The sequence below is a fragment of the Sparus aurata genome, chromosome 23 (genome assembly GCF_900880675.1).
Source record: "Sparus aurata chromosome 23, fSpaAur1.1, whole genome shotgun sequence".
Taxonomy (NCBI): domain Eukaryota; kingdom Metazoa; phylum Chordata; class Actinopteri; order Spariformes; family Sparidae; genus Sparus; species Sparus aurata.
In genome coordinates this window covers 24467373-24485088 of record NC_044209.1, presented here as the reverse complement: position 1 = coordinate 24485088, position 17716 = coordinate 24467373, and the positions used below count along the sequence as shown (strand labels likewise).

Genomic DNA, 17716 nt, shown 5'->3' with positions numbered 1-17716 from the left:
GCATACATTAATCAAAAGTGTATCTTAATGATGTGGTGTTTTACAAGTAAAATCATACAATAATACATGAATAAATGATAAACTCACAGAGCACAACAGCAGGATAAGACAGTGAAGTTGTAGTCAGATTGAGCTCTGGTCCAAGGTGCAGCACAGCTTCACATCTGAAAAGTGCTCCGTTGTGATGTCTGTTAGGAGTGAGTCTCAAGGAAGAGGACACAGTGACTGGGGTCACAGTGTCTCCATTGAACGTTTCAGTGGAAAGCGTTTCATTGTCTCGGTACCAAATCACTGTGAGGTTCTGCACAGGGGCCACATTGTCGATGTTGCAATTCAACATGTATGCGCTTCTCTCCACCATCGGACCATCATCCACACCGGAGAGTGTGACTGTGTCTGGAGTCTCTGTTAATAAAGCAAATGAAGATAATTATAGGCCAAAACAAATGTAGCCATATCCTGCAACTGTAACCACAGTTGTACAAGTAATATACATACACAAGTGTGGCATTAAAGGGGCTCTGTGGAACTGCTGTGTTGTGCTGTGTTGTTAGTTTATGTTGGAGGACTTCATTACAAGATTAACACGAGCTACTGCTTCTCTTTTAGCAGCTGCATCAAACAACTTAAACAAATCATCCACGGGCTCATACAGGCGATCGAGAGAGTCTCATTTTACAGTACAATCCCCTCACATATGGCCCACAACAAGTTATTTACACTTTCATATCTTCCACAATTTACTTTGCTTGTAATATGGCACTGATACAGAACTATAACATGTTTCTGTTGTCAGTAAACATTACTTTACATCATCATGTCAAACATTTTATAAAATAATCCCTTCAACATGAAGATAGAAGATAGTACTCACTATAAACAGTGACGTTCGGTGTCACAGAGCACTGCTTGCCATTCTTCCAAGTCATGTTGCACTGAGGTTTAATGTTCCACTCTTCCACTTTCTCAACTGTCCAGGTGAGAGAAGACTTGTTTTCAAACCCTGTGCCTCCGAACGCAGCCTCCCAGCCCATTCCCAAGAAGTCTGTGGTTGATGCTACGCTGCAGTTAACTGACACTGGATCTCCAAATCTCACCACGACTTCAGCAGGCGTCAGTATCAGGGGGCAATCTGTCAAGTGAAAAACAAGCATATTAGATCAGAGCTTTATTTTGGTGCACGTTTGAAATAACTGTAAACTAATGCAAAGGATGTGTACCAATTGGTGTCTCAGGGATATTCGTGGGTGGACTGCTTTGCTTCTTCACCACACGGACGTGGATTTCCTTAGTTATTTCTCCCAGGGGATTGGTAGCTGTGCAGCTGTAGGTTGTGCTGATTGTTGCTCGAGTGATAGTCAGATTAGTCGTGTTCTCCGAGATATTCATCCCCTTACAGGTCCACATAAAGACAGGAGGAGGGTTCCCACGAGCTCCACAGTTCAGGATGGCATTCTCACCCTCGAACACAGTGACATAACCTCGTTCTTGGATGAGCTCAGGAGCATCTGATGAGGCAAGTATGGGGGTTTTATTAGAGTTTATAGACTTTACTGCAGTCTGGTGACTCAGATTACAAGACATGTCACTTAGAGTTTGAACTATGTAAGCCTGATTTGGAGTTCATGGTATGCTGTCATGTTTTCAGTAAAATAATGACTTTTACTTGGGGCCATTTGGACAACAGAAGACAAGGTTGAAGCAAAGTAAACTGTTTCAGTGCTGTACCAGCAGACTATAGAGCAGACGCTCAATTCATCCTGGACACTACACAATTATAAATAGTTTTCATTTATGACTTATCTAACCTGCACAAGTCTCAATTTGACTTTATGTCAGGCATATAGAAAAAACTGTAATAACTGTTGAGAAATAGCCAAGCATCTTGCTAATGGTCTCATTAGCTTATGTAGTTCATGTAAAAGCAGAAGGATTAAACTGAGACTGTTTCATAAGCAGCTAAAAGTTCCTTGTAGTACGTTAAATGTGGTGGGATGTTCTCTACAGATCTTGTTTTAGGATCTGAGAAAGTAAAACTAAACATAACTGTCAGATTCACTTTCAACAAAGCAACATACAAAAATATTTTTGTAATTCTTAATAATAAAAACTTACACAAAACATCAAGATATAGTGGGTGTGTGGCTGCTCCATGTTTGTTAGTTGCTCTAAGTGAGTAATTTCCACTATCATGCTTCGACCAGCGCTGTGGGGTTGGTATTTCTTTTCCATCTTTCAGCCAGGTGATGTTAGGTTGAGGCAGTCCCTCTGGTTCACATATAGTTTGGGAAACATCACCCACTTTAACCTCATAGTGGTCATCGCAGGCAAATGAAGGTCTGTCTGTGAACATTGTATCAAAAGTACTTGTCAGAAAAAATAATGGAAGAAGATACAGACCTACAAACGTATCAACACTTTGTGCAGTGCATGTGGAGATCATGGAAAAAGTTTATATGAAAGTGAAATATAACTCAAACAAGTCTGCATTCACATTCGATTGTGATGTCAGTAGAACTGTTTTTTCTCCCAATTACATTTTCAAATACAGCTGTGTACACTCCTGAGTGACCTCGGTTGAGCAGCATATCTGCATCTATCTCTTGGTTCTGATAGTACCACTGAATCGTGGGTGGAGGGTTCCCATCAGCTCAACAGGGCAACATATTCAGACTGAACTTACCCTCCACACCAGTGAAAGTGTCTGAACAATTTTTGATCAGTGGCTCATCTACAATTAAACATCAGCACACATTAATCAAAAGTGTTTAACAGGTGAAATAATACAATAATAAATAGATAAATGATAAACTCACAGTGCACAACAGCAGGATAAGGCAGTGACGCTGTAGTCAGATTGAGCTCTGGTCCAAGGTGCAGCACAGCTTCACATCTGAAAAGTGCTCCGTTGTGATGTCTGTCGGCAGTGACTGTCAAGGTAGAGTACTCATTGACTGGGGTCACAGTGGTTCCATCAAACGTTTCATTGGAAAGCTTTTCATTGTCTCGGTACCAAATCACTTTGAGTTTCTGCACAGGAGCCACATTGTCGATGCCACAAACCAACGTGTATTCTTTTCCCTCCACCATCGGGCCACCAACCACAGCAGACACTTTTACTGTGTCTGGAGTCTCTGTGAATAAAGCAGAGGGAAGATAACTAGTGGGGGATAAAAACAAATGTAATGATATTCCTTAGACTGAACATTTGTACAAAAAATATGCATAAACGAATGTTGAATTTTTTTAGCTGTAAAAGTTTGCTTTATACCAAAGCCAGACATTTGACTCAAATCCGTCCCAAATTGAAGCTTAATTGGCGAAGTTTCAGGAGCAGGACCACACCTCAACAGCGCCAACTTCTGCATTTCTATAAATAACCACCTGACCCTCTCCTCTGCTTCGCTCTCGTATTCTGCACCCCTCCCCCCCACCCCATTTCTCTCTGCCTGTTTCTTCTTTCTCTCCTCTCCTTCGTAGGTCCATGAGGGGGTCCGTCGCTGCCCGGGAGCGGCGGCGGATTCTCTACAAGAATCCCCACAACGCACTCGAAGAACTCAAAAGAACCAAGATCTTCGACACTTCATTTTCCTTTGTCACTAATAAATCCTTAAACGCATCTCGTTGATGGTGTGGTCCTTGCTAGTGAATATTCTTTTATTAACAAACCTAACAAACTTCAGTCATACACGCAGTATCCCGTCCATTGTAAAGAGAAAGGTAAGGTATTGGTACCTGTCAAGTGATGATATTATCGTCTAATTTATTTAACCTGTTCAAAATGTATGACAAAGAAATACAAATGTTTTTTTACTGAGAGTAGGAAATAAATGTAATGTTAGTTTTCTTGTTTTCTTCTCAATAAAAAATATTTACCCCTAGTCACTTTTAAAGAGTGTAATACTGACAGACAAGCTACAAGAACTAAAATAAACAGAGAAGTCAGTTGAGTCATGTCAGGTCACAAGTCTTTAACTTCCAAGTCCAAGTCGAGTCTCAGGTCATTCATTTCCTGCTGAGTCATCAAAACAAACATCAATGGCTCAAGTCCACATGTCTGACCCGGGTCCAATTCATTTCCAAACGAGGCTGTTTTACATTTCTCCCATATTGACTTTGCTTCTGATGTGGCAAAAAGCAACATTAGATGATGAAGCCTGAAGAACACTTACTGTATATGGTGATTCCAAGTTCTCTGCTGCATTCCAGAGTCTCACTCAGCTTTATTCTGCACTCAGCCTTCACCATCCAGTTTGACAGGAACAATGGCCCTGAGACAAAATTCTCATCATCGCTGTCATTGTGGTATGTGTTTCCAAGTTTTAACACTAACCCATCATGAAACTCTTCAGAGCTTGAGCAGTTTACAACGACTGTGTCTCCATATTCCCCTATAACCTCAGGAGGATCCAGGGTGATAGGGCACGAACTGTCTGCATCTGTTGATGGACAAATTTTATCTTTATTAGAGTTGGAGTGAACGTTATTGCACTCGCTTGACTCAGATATTAAATGCATGAGAACCCTGAGAAGAACCCTAAAGTCATACTTGAGTAAAGATGTGTTAAAATATTACTTTACATTACATCAGTACAGGTCTGAAGATATATGATAATAAATGGAAGTACTTTTAAGTATCAAAATTAAAAGTGAATTATGTATATATACATATTTACAAGTATGTACACTATGTACTGTATATTATGAATTACCTGATTATCAGCCTGCCCACTTATTGGATCCAATAATCAGCATTTTCATATTTTTATTAATCTAATAGACAACTCATTGTAGTGTACTGAACCTTTTACATATACAAAATTCAGCTTAATTGATGTATTAAACCATCTGTGCTGTGATCAGTGTTAGGATCACATTACTTTGAAAAAAAATCACATAATAAATGCAAATAACATGGCAGCTTTTGTAATTAGTAACATAACCCATGGAATTACAAACAAACTTAAACTGTTCTGAATTATTTTTGATGACTCCAAAAACAAAATCATATTGCACTGAATATGGACACGACAATTTGAGTTCTGGAAATAATTCTGTTTTCTGATATTTTTTTTCCCTTGAATCATCTCAGAACATTTTCAGTGCAAATAAAAACAACATTTACAGTGGGTCTAATAAAACTACCCTTATGCACAAGCTGCAGTTGTACCGTGTGTATTCTGCAACCTGTGGGATCCTGTTTCTGTTGTGTTAGTTTCTGTCGCAGCAGTTTTGTAATCACAGGCTACATGGAGGACTTTGCTCTCGTCTTAGAGACCTCGTGTGTCACAATGTGTCATGGCGCACTTTGTGGTTTGATAGAAAATCGTGATAAAAAATGTTCTAAAGAAAAATGCAACTTTTTGAAAACAAAAAAAATCAAATCAAGGACTTTGACGGTGTTACTTTAATTTAATTACATACTTTTACAAATGTGTGTAATTTGGTATTAATTATACTCTTCTTTGTAATCTGATGATGTCATCCCAATTATATCATGTAATCTGTTTTCTACATAAACCATGTTATATGTTACAGTAGTTGACTGATACTTTTATCTTAAGTCGTGGACTGCATCCACCACACCCAACTCACTGGACCAACACACTTGTAGCTGCAGTTAGCGCGGTTTATACAACTCCTCTGTCACAGATAGCGGAGCGGAAACAACATTCTAACACTGACCGCTCCCACTTCAAATCTATTCAAGTCTTATTCACATTTATCTCACTTTATCCTGTTAAAAAGTCAGAGGCTACATACATGACTATTTACATCTTTCCTGCCTTCTTCCGTCTTTATCACTAAAAACAAATCAATCAGTTTAAAATGAAAACAATGTGTAGTGATAGTTTACTTTTTCACTGGTAACACGTGGTGGAGCTACTTAAACTGGAGTCGAGCAAGTAACTGAACAAGTATTTTAATGTTTAATCCTCCGGCTGCGTCATAGTACAAGTAATGTATGACATGTAAGACCCACAGGCAGCTACTGTAGAGCATCATCATCACTCACCACACAGTAAAAACATGAGCATGAGAATGCCCAACATCCTGAGAGGCAGCATGCTCGATCAGCATGCGGGAGGAGGGAGGTGGATGGAGGAGATGAGGTGTGTTTCAGGAGGGTCCGGCCGATGTCCAGCTTCAGTACCTGAGGAAGATAACCTGGCTCAGAGCCCTGATGATGATGCCCTGCTGCTGACAGTTACAAGAACTGAGGGAGAAAAAAACAGTACAGCACACAACGGAAAACTCAACGCCCCAGTGAACAGGAAGCTGCCTGTAGAAACGGAAATATGACACCACATCCACAGTTAGCTCTTTGTGGTGTAACTACAGATGAAATGGTCATCCTCTGCCATCATTTGTGCAACCATTCATAATATTGTTTCTCTGGTATTTTAAAAATGTCACACAGGAGCTACTGTTGTATGATTTTATTGAAAGGTACATTGCAAATGGGAAAGTGTCAAATGTTGTCAGGAAATTGCAACACAAGAGGAGAGACATTTAATGTTTAATTTAATGTTTCACTGACATCCTCATTGACAGGCCTCTAATCAACATGTTATGACATGTTTTTATAAACTGGCTCAACACTGTACGAGGTCAACATATCACATAAGGCCTCTGGATGTATGTCTACCTTAGTTCATCTTTACACTTCTCACTTGTGTCCATAATGCAACTGTGTTATGTGGGTTTGATCATCATGGTCACTCGTTTGAGGGAGTAGGATCCTCCGTGGAACTCCGCCCAGTAGACCCCGTCCTGGTAGCGGCTGCGATAGTGTCCACCCCGGTACCACACCCCGTTCAGATTGGAGTGGGCACACATGTGGTACCACCAGCCTCCTTTTTGGAAATGTGCGCAGTTACCTGTTGATGCCAACAGAAGAAGGGGATGTTAACAGAAAGAGTGAAACAGAGAGCTGACAAACAGTGACAGGGGCGAGAGCGGACCTGTGTAGCTGTCCTTGTCTCGGTCCAGAGTGGTGAAGGCCTTGTTGTTGTGCCACGACAGGGAGTCTCCTGCCGTGCCTTGGTACTGTCCCAACCGCAGTCGGTACCAGTCGCTCTCCGGCTCCAGGTGGAAGCTGTCGTACTCTGCGAACACCTGCCGGCCCTGCCAGTCCTCCAGAGCCACCCGGAGCTTATACGTGGCCTGTTTGTCATCCAGTAGAGGTGTTCCAGGCCGAGCCAGTACTCCCCGTCAAGGTTCCCGAAGCCTTGCTGCAACACACAAACTCACTGGTTTAATCTGAGGAAAAGTATTACTTTTCAATAATTACAGATAAATGGCGTGTGATACATGCTGTGTAACATTTTTTATATCTATTGATTTTGGATAACAGTTTTATTCTGTTTTGCTGTGTATTTTGTTCATTGTCAGTCTAATATCTTTATGTATATTCTGCACAGTGTAGCTCAGGAAAATGCTTCAACTGCAACCCTGTAATGTTCATCGTGATGAATTCCTTTATTTTGATCCATGACCACTGCGTGGAACAAGCATCTTTTAGGAATGTCTGTGGCCTTGTTAACCCGCAGTGTGTTTTGCAGACTTGCGTGTGTGTGGACTCACCTTGTACTGCTCCCAAGTCCTGAAGAAGTTGACCGACCCGTCCTGCCTCCTCTGGATGACCGTCCAGCCTCCCTGAGCCCGACTCTGCTCGCACCAGGCCTGCAGGAGGCGGTTGGCGCTCTGCGGGCGGAGCAGGTAGATCCCGCTGGTGGTCTCACCTGATTCCATAACATGCTGGCAGTCCCGCCACGGCCCTGAGATGGAAAAGAAGTATTATTAGTGGTTGTTGCTGATGTCGATTGTTAAAAAAAAACGAGTCGGGTACATTTGATCCACCTCTAATTTTTCACTTAGTTTCATCGTAAAGTAAAGATGGGTTATTTCCACCTGAGGGGTTTTTTTGGTCAAACTCTAGCGGTCACTTATAAAACACAAAGAATGCTGGTTGCAGAGAATTGTTTAGATTCTGTTACTGTCAGAAAGATCAGAGATACGTAACAACTTCAGAGAATCTGTTTGGGGCCGAGGACTTCTTCCCCAACACATGTTCAGTGTCTCATGTCACGCTGATAAGACGAACATATTTGCGCTGAGAGAATGCACACACGGAGGAAAGTCTCCTAAACAAAGTGATAATGCTTAATGGTCTTCCCCCCACAGGCAGATGTGGGCCGTACTTCACAAAAACAAGGCGGTTTGGCAATGCGCGGTCTTTCATCAGGCCTCTTAGGAAGTGGTGAGTCATTCAGATGCTGTGGTCACTATTCGGTTCTGCTGATGTTGAAAGGACTCACTCCTCTACTTTGTCATTTCAAGCATTCCTGTTGAGCAGGCGAACAGTCACGGTGTCATTTAAAGCTCCAACAAATGCTGGGTTTCATCCGTGTGCCCGTGAGCGCGTCTTCATTATAAAAGCCTCTCCGTTCTGATAAGAGCTGCGAGCCGGCCGACATTGTTTAGGCATTCCCAGAGAGACAGGCCTCCTACCAGCAGGTCACTGACTCCTTCCGCTAATGCTTATCTAAGCAGCTAAACAACTCGGACAGAAGGCTGATACGCTTCAACACGCAGGTTTAAAGGGGCAGTTCGACACCAAATCGAAAATGTGTATATTTCCTCTCACCTGTAGCTCTTTTTATCTACCTAAATTATTCTGGTGTGAGATGCAGAGTTTTGGCGGTGCTGGCTGTCGAGATGTAGAGATGGAAATAGACGGCGCTCAAATCCACAGACGCTGATGTGAGCAGTTTCTTGAAGGGACTATTTTCTTTTGACTGAACCACACCCACAAACCATACAGTGTCACCGTGCGGGAGGAAGTGTGCAACTGCTCATAAACGTGAGGTTCACGCTTGTGTCAACGTTTATGTTGTGCTCCTCGGCTGAGCTGTAACGTTTTAGCTATATTCGCTCATCAGTCTCTCATCCGTTAGCAGACGCACGCTTCCTTCTGCACAGCGCGCTGTGGGTGTCGCTGGCGGGAAACAAAGTACCTCCTAAACTAAACTGCTTACAAGATGGCCCCCCCAGGACGAGCGCCAGGCTTTAAATTTAAATTTGGACATCGTGGCCAAACCGTGTGATTACAACGTCACATGATGCAAAGACTTTCCCATAAGCTTACACTGTAAATTAAACTCAATCCCTGAGAAATGACTCGTTCCATTTGAGCCATTTTGTCCGATATCAGCGGAAGTTAGCTGCTTTGCTTAGCAGAAGTCGCACTCTGTGATCCGCACATTGTTATAATGTTCCACTGTATCCAAAAGAGGAATAAGATATTTTGTGATTTTGGGCTGAACTGTCCTCTTAGGTCTGATCAGGTGCTTCTACTAGAGCATGTTTCTTGACACTGACGTACCTGGAGTCTTTGTGACGGGGAAGCTAATGAAAGGAGGGTCAGTAGGAGTGTGGGCTGTCGTGGTGGGGACAGAATGAGCTGGTTTTTCTTGCTGCTGCGGTGTTGATGGAGCGCTTTGGTCCCTTTGAACGTCATTGGTCATTTCGCTGGCTGCGGAGCTGTAATTAGGATGCACATTAGGCGGGCTTTTCGGTGGTTCAGTCGTCACCTGTCGAGACCAAGCCAGAAACAACACGTCATTCTCAGTTCCTGTGTTTAAAACCACTCCGCATACATTTGCAATATGCAGATTGTTTCCTACCAGGGTGGACTGGATGGAGTCCCTGCACTGGCACTGCTTCTCCAGACGAGCAATAAACTGGTTCTGGGAGCTCATCATGGAGGTGAGGGCTCCGTATTTCTTCTCCAGCTCCCTGTAGTTACTGGACACCTGCAGTGCCTGAGACGTTCCACCACAGTTGAGGATCAGACGCAGCTTTGAACATCAACAGATTTACACATCAACAAGCGCTGTGGTTCTCTGCTCACCTGTGTGGTGGCATTCAGCAGGAGGTTCTCCACCCTTCGCTGCTCCACAGCCTGGTCTTTCTTCTGTATGACTTCATGCAGCAGCTGGGCGTACAGCTGGGCGATGCGAGAATTCATGCTGCTGCTCTCCTTGCGCAGGGCTCTGACCTCCATGGCGAGGGACCCCTCCTGCTCCAGTTGGCCACGGAGCTTCTCCAGCTGCTCCTGCTGCCGCGCGAGCTCCACCCGCAGCGCCGCCACCTCCGAGTGGTTGGTGGCAGCAGGCTGCGTGCTCAAACACAGCGCTCCTGTCAGTTTCTGCTGCGGAACGATGAAGGTGTAGGAGCAGCGGCCACCTTTAGTGTCTGAGGATCGCGATGAACGTTTCTGATTGTTCTCTCCATCCTTCCGTCCTCCAGCTGCAGCTCCGTCCAGACAAAGAGTCAAGAAAAGAGTCAGACCTAGTGTCAGTGTCTTCTCCATGAAGGTGTTCGGCTTCTGAGTTTCAATCTGGAAGAGGAGGAGAGAACAAGAGGAGAATTACCACAGATATAACACCTGATTATCAAGAGGACGCCCTCAACTGTCCACAACACAAAGATATTTAGTTCACTGTCATAGAGGAGGATTTAAACAGCTGGAAAATGACAAATGTGCATTTTTTTCCTTAAAATGCGACTGGAACCGAATTGAATTCCACTCCTCCAACACTGTTAGGCTCTTTATAGACAGTCTGAAAACAAATGATGAAACTCATTACAGCAGAATTTCTTCCACAACAGCTTCTAAAATGAGATTATTTTCCGATTTCTTTCCTAAACTGAACGTCTTTTGGGTCGTGGAAGAAATTAGACATTTGAGGACGTCATCTTGGGAAACACTGATCGACACGTTTCACCGTTTTCTGACATTTTTACAGACCATGCAACAAATCGGAAAATGAAAGGAATCGTTTGTTGCAGCCCTCCCTGCATTACCCACAATGCAACTTATCACTGGAGGGAATTTATCAGATCACATGCGGCTTCCTCTGCAGCCACAGAAGGCCTCACACTACTTGTTTTCACATATGCAGCAGCACCTGCGACGTGTAAAACAAACAGTAATGTGTCAAATCGAGGAGCCAAAAAAACTGATAGAAATGTGTCAGAAATAAATGTATTCTAGACTGCTGCAGTAACTCCTTTTAATGTCTTGAATAACTTGAGTAGCATTTCTGCGAGTGAGTTCAAAAAGTAACAAATAAAAAATGAATCAAATGTAAGAAATTGGAAGCAGTTGGAAAGTGGCAATCAATCAACAACACTAAGGAGTCTGGATCGGTGACATACATCGGATCGGATCAATCCAAACTCGACTTAGTCGAACTGTTTGTCGTGGGACCAGATGTTTCTTTGCAAAGTACACACTTTTCCCCCCCGAGCTGGAATTTATTAGCAAGTCAACACTGAAGGGACAACAGTCAACATCAACCAGCCAGAATCAACACACCTCCACCTCAGAGTCAACAGAAGAGCCAGCGCCACATCCAACCACAACAACCACAGTCAACACCATAAACACATGCATACAAATAGCTCATTACTGACACCTGACACCCAACTGCACAGAGACACATCGCCACACAAATGTGTTTTTTTTTTCTGAATGAAGCCACAGAGTCTGAGCCGACCAGCAACATGTCTTTAACTGGCCAGTGATCCATTTGTCAGAGAGCGACCTCAGATTCCTCAGACCACATTAAAGCGCACTGTCCTGACAGGGACTTACCGCAGCAGCTGAAAAGTGTTTGGGATGTCTTTGTTCCGTTCCAGAGTGTTGCTGCAGCTCCCAGGAAGCAAAAGTGTAAAATATACCAGATAAAGACTAACGCATTTTTTTTTTTTTTTAAATCACATCGTTCAGACTAAAAGGTTCTGAGGTGAAGATGAGGATGTGGGTCAACAGAAAAACCTGAATCAGAAGACGACACCTTAGTTCTGCCAGCAGCTACACACCCTCCACTTCTCCACCCGAGGATCTGCCTCAGGATCTCTGAGGAAGAGACAAATAATTACAAACTATCTCAGTGACGCCGCCTCCCACCACTTGTTGTTTAACTGGAGCTCAGGGCAGGAATCCCGGGATGTCTCCTCCCTCGGGCCGACAACCTGCTGCCCTGACACACACTCTTTACCATCAGGAGCTTAGCTGCTGTGATATTCTAGTGCAGGGCTTTATACAAAGGCCCCAAACAGTGATTATTTTCATTATCGATGAATATGTTGATTGTTTCCTCAATGTACTGATGAATCATTTTATCTAAAATATGTCAGAAAATAATGAAAAATGCATAAATGTGTATCAAGCCATCAAAAAAATAAATCACATTTAAGAAGCTATAAACAATTTTTTTTTCTGGCCAAAGAAGACGGTCGAAGATTGTTTTTCTGTTTTTTCAGCTCTCTCACTCTTCACTGCAACACCTTTAGTTTGATTTGATTCAATTCAATTCAATTCAAACAACTTTATTCATCCCCGCAGGGCAATTCCGTGTGCAGCCTCAGTCGCCTAGAAACAAAGGAACAACACCAAAAACAAAGACACATACAGCATCCACTCTGTCAGTACCGCAGGTTGGCATAGGCAACCGGAGCTAGCAGCAAGTAACAACAGGAAATAAATAATGAACATACACATTAAGGCTCTCAGGTTTACAATGCCTGGCCTGTGTTAATTAGCTGTCAGCAGCATTTAAAAGCCTGATAGCTGAAGGAATAAATGGATTTGCAGATCTGTTTGTCTTCCTGGGGGGGGCATCAAACAGAATTCCTGACCGAGGATGTGGTCAGGATGACTAATGACCTTTCTGGCTTTCTGGATAACTTGTTTTTTCCAGATGGAGCTTAAGTCTGTTAGCCGGACTCCAGTGATCTTGGAACAGACTTTGATAATGCTGCTGAGACAGTTCTGCTCCTGCACAGATAGACCACCAAACCAACAAATAAAAGAAAATGTCAACAGACTTTCAATTAAAGAATGATAGAAGTTACATAAAATGCTCTTCGAAACATTAAAAGAATTCAGCTTCTGCAGTAGGTGGATACGTTGTTGGCCCCGTTTAACAATAGACTCAATAGAATAGTCCGGAGTCAAACATTGTGCCGGAGGCCTTCGTCTTCCTGTGTGCAGTTGGCCTGATCTCCCTGCCAGTGTGGCTCCGCTCCAAACTGAGAGAGGACACAATATACTGAATCTCAACAAGAAGACTCGGACAGACGCCTGGGTCAAATTAAAGAATGGACACAACTTAAAATGAAGACGGAAGAAACCTCAGGATGAGCCACAGAGGAGGGATCTCTCTCCCAGGATGAGCAGACACGCAATAGACCCCAAAATCACAGTTTACAAGCTGCAATGACAGAATATCTGATACAAATTACAATACATGTACAGTTTGTGGGTCCAGGAGACGACCGAGCAGGCCGAGGCATCGCAAAGCGGTGCCCGACCCACACGACCTCCTCTCCACTGTGGTCACCTGGAGGAGGGCAGGCCACACGAGGTAATTGGCAGTAAAACAAAGAAGATCAGACTTAAGACATTTTACAGAAATACAGATTTATGGAGATACTAAAACAGAGAGCAATGATCCAGCAGAGCCCAGGGTATGACGATCCACATGCATCAATATGTGAGGCAGCAGGAACCAGGAGAGGATGATGGTCCCAGAGGGGAGCCTGAATGAAAAGAGAGGAGGAGGAGGAGGAGGAGGAGGAGGAGGAGAAGGAGGAGGAGGAGGAGGAGGAGGAGAAGGAGAAAAAGGGGCAGAAGGAGGAGGAAGAGGAGGAGGAGGAGGAGGAGGTCATCCGCAGCACCTTAAAGTCTGATCTTATATGAATTGTGAGCCAGTGCAGTGAGGCTAGGACTGGTGTAATACGATCAAATGTTCTCGTATGTGTAGCTGCTTGAGATGGTCACAGTTGGTTGGAGGATATTCTGCTGGTTTATACGACTCCATAACAATGATGCATATTTTTTAGGATTGCTGTCGACATCGAATCATTGCAACGGATTAAAACGTTCAATATTTGGAGTGTTTATGTACCTCACCTCACCGTCGGAATGCAGCAGCTTCAGTGCCAGCAAGTTTTGACACTTTTATCTTTAACGGAGGATTAGACGAGTCTGAAAAATGTTACACTTTTCAGACTAATGTGCTGGTGTAGAGAGATCCACGGCTCTCAATGTGAGCAGCTTTTTTACCCGCAGAGCAGACGGCAGCAGCTGCAGGGACTTTCTACTGGACATGATAGCAGCCCGGCCAATATTATAGATGTAAGTGTCTCAGATATGTGGGTGTCAGTACCTTTAAGTTATTCTATATATTCTTTGATTTGTTATTCTACGGGACATTCTGCAGAAACAAATGCTCAAGGATGGTTTATTTTCATTCCCACTGAAGTTTACTGTTGCAGTGCACTGATGTCACTTCGGATAATCGAGTTAAAAGTTAAAAGGTAAATTATCCTTCAACCATTATTTATGTATCTTTGCATAAAGACATTTGAGGGATCACTGCAAAAATATATGTTTATGCATGTATTCTGTATTATGCACCATCCGCCCCACAAATCCAGTAACGGTCAGGTTTTAGATATCAAAGTAACTCTGCCATTAAAACAAAGATAACAATTCTTGTGAGCAGTTTCCTGTGTTTTTGCAGAAAAGAGACTTTTATGCTGCACCTTTCTACGAGCTCTGTAGATCTGATTTGTCTTCATAAAAACATTACCAACACGACCTTCAAATGTTGTGAGCCGGAAGATTAAATCTGGTGCACGGATGGTCACACCCAATCTGTGATATCAGAGAGCATCAGGTTTAAAGGTGGAGACAGATTGTGCGAGCAGATAGCAAAAAACAAAAAGAATGGAAAACACTCCATCAGCATTCTTTTTTTTTCTTTTTTTTTAAACTGTGAAATGATCTCCCAATTGTTGAGTGACATCGCGTAGATCTGGAGTAACGCCTGCACTTCTGCACTTCTGCAGAGCTGTGACACTTATTATATTAACCAATTTTTTCACAGCTGGCCCTCCAACGTCACACAGGTCAACATGTTCAGTGTGACAGGTCAGTCCCCGAGCTGCTGGACTGTGGGCTCAGGTTTGGATGTTTGAAAGGTTCCGTTCAGAAAACAGCATCAGTGGGTGTGTTACATTCTGCAGTGAGCATCAAACTTCAGGGAAGTGTTCAGACCACAACTAGAGTTCAGTTCTTCATTGTGGTTTCCCTGGAGCACGTAAACTTCCTCTTGATCGACTTCCTGCTGCCACTTTTCATTTCACATCACCAGCCCTCTCATCAGCGGAACATTTTAATCATGACAGCTTTTATTAAACGGAAGCATTGAAACTTCATTTAGCTTAGCATTTATCTTGTGGAATAATATTTTGTTTTGTCTCATTCTGACTGTGTAGGATCTTAAATAAGGATTTCCATTTTAGTAAGGCTCTCAGTTCTGTTTTATGTTGGTCTGTGGACGATAATCAATGATGGAATGGGCACAAAATAACAATAAATACGTTTTTATATGATTTTTTGGGGGCAAAAAAGAATAAATAGCTGAAAAGTGAACTGGTTAGCTTAAACACTGGAGACTGACTCACAGAAGCTTCACCACAAAGAGGAACAGTAACAGGATACAACTGTGCAGTTGCTCTTTCTTTCTTTTCTTTTCCACATTGTGAAAGAAAAATCATAGCAGTTTACTGTTTGTTATCATTCTTATTTCCACTATCAGTAAGTTTTACCTGTTGGTTTTGTTCCTTCCTAGACTCTATCAGATGAGTCTGCACCAGGGTGTAAATGAAATTATAATCGCTGGTGTTTGGCGCCCCCTCGTGGCCGTCGTCAATACGAACATAAAAGCGTAACAACACTTCCTCTAAGTGATTTCAAAATAAAGTGGCAACGCTGATGCACTCACTGCAGACCGTAAATGAACAAATGGTATGTGATGAATGTGATTCTTTCAGACCACTTACCTTCTGATTGCTTTACTGGTCACTTATTTTGAAGGTATTTACCGGAAGTATGACTTCTACATTGACGCTAGCTTAATGAATTTATCGTTGCAGTTTCACTATGTGGCCACTAGAGGGCAGTGAATTCCAAAATATACGTATGACCGTGACCGAATCGATTTGAACCCTTACTGCTTATCAATGTACACACTGTTCACATTAGTATTGAGGACCATGGGCGGATCTACCGGGGTGAAAGAAAGCCTTGCCACACCCGCTGCCACCCCAGTTGGCAGCAAAGAATCCAAAGAAAAGTTATGGCCAATTTGACATCTACGAGCGCGAATCTCTAATGTCCGACTGCGGTGAATGCAGCACGAGATAACGTCAGAGCAAGAGACGGCTTCGTTTGGAAAACTGAGTGGCGCGAAGCGAAGGAGCCAGGAGTCGCGAGGAAAGGAGACACGGGAGGAAAGAGGTAAAAACTGATTAACTATCTATCAAGAAATGAAATAATATCGAAAGCAAAGTGCTAGTATAGTTGCGATGCTCATTTTGAGATGATAAAAATCAGGTTGAAGAACTTTATTTCGCTAACTATACATGTACTAGATCTGACGTTACTTCTGTGTAAAGTAAGTTAACGTTAGGCTACAAAAGCTAATATTGATTCAGCGTCTGTTAAGGAAAACACGGCAGAGTTACTTTGAATCTTACATAAATGAAGAGGAAAGGTAGCATATGAACTGAGCAAGGTAGAACGAGGAGATGAGGTGGAAGGAGAGAGAGAAAGGCGACCAGGGACAGGGAGAAGTGGGAGAACACCACAGCGATGAAGATACGAGGAGGGAGAGCAACACCGAGATGAGGAGGAGAAAGAGAGAGACAAGATAACGTGCAGGGCTCAGACACTGAAAGGGAAAGCAGAGTGCCTGAGCATCACCAACGATCTCTAGTCGAGCTGGTCCACATGGTATGGAAATTGTTGCTGTATAGTGTACTAAGTTACATATGAATAAGAACAACAAATGACAAAACCGGACATTTTGCTAATAAAATTAAGGTGTATTTAGGAAAAAGAGCTCAAATGCAAAAGGGACTTCTTCAAATAAATATAAATATTCATGTTTGCTTGAATATGAATAATTGGGGAAACTTGTAAGTGAAAGTGTGATGAGATGGGGACAGAGTTTTGATATTCTGTGTACAATGTATTTTAGTTCTATTGCTCAGCTTAAATTCCAAAATTGAATAAATGAACCTAAAAATACTCTCCCAGGCTAAAATGTTAGTGTGTGTTAACACAGTTTGATGGTTATAACTAATCAATGATGGTTCTAAATTTATTGTGTTTTTACTAGGGATGTCCCGATCAGGTTTTTTTTATCCCGATCCGAGTCCTTTAATATTTAGTATCTGCCGATACCGAGTCCCAATCCGATACTTAGCCTTAACTAATATTTTCCTAGATAATACAGCTGCATTAAGAAAAAAAGTACCTGCATCTAAGCTGTTCCTAAATAGGTTTTTATTATTTTGTTGAAACAAAGTATATACTTTAATATAGCTCTTTCTTATTATTACTGCATAGGCCTCCACCTTCCTTGTGTTAGCAGGTGAGTGTGTGATGCTGCACTGTGACAGCAGACCCTCGTGTACAGCCAGCTGAAGTGTGTGTGAGACGCAGCTCACGCTTCGTACCTCCATATCATCCTTTGCTTATTTCATGTACTTTACGTTGTCACATAAAATGACGTGGACACGTTGCTTGTCTATTAACGCGTTCAGCATCTCCTGGATTGCCTGCTTTACA

At 42.7% G+C, this 17716-nt stretch overlaps 2 protein-coding genes across 2 annotated transcripts in view; both read right to left on the bottom strand.

Annotated features, from left to right (window-relative positions):
• The window catches only part of LOC115576052 (hemicentin-1), a 40679-nt gene that overhangs the window by 5105 nt on the left and 17858 nt on the right, over positions 1-17716 (bottom strand). The window contains exon 11 of the mRNA XM_030408542.1: positions 88-405. Coding sequence (XP_030264402.1) covers positions 88-405 — 318 coding nt within the window. The remainder of the gene's footprint in view (positions 1-87; positions 406-17716) is intronic.
• On the bottom strand, positions 6426-10829 carry angptl6 (angiopoietin-like 6). Its single transcript, XM_030408543.1, is given in 8 exon segments — positions 6426-6881; positions 6966-7175; positions 7178-7235; positions 7588-7781; positions 9389-9596; positions 9690-9827; positions 9917-10405; positions 10817-10829. Coding segments are annotated over 8 exon segments (1485 nt in total). The 5' UTR covers positions 10820-10829; the 3' UTR covers positions 6426-6696.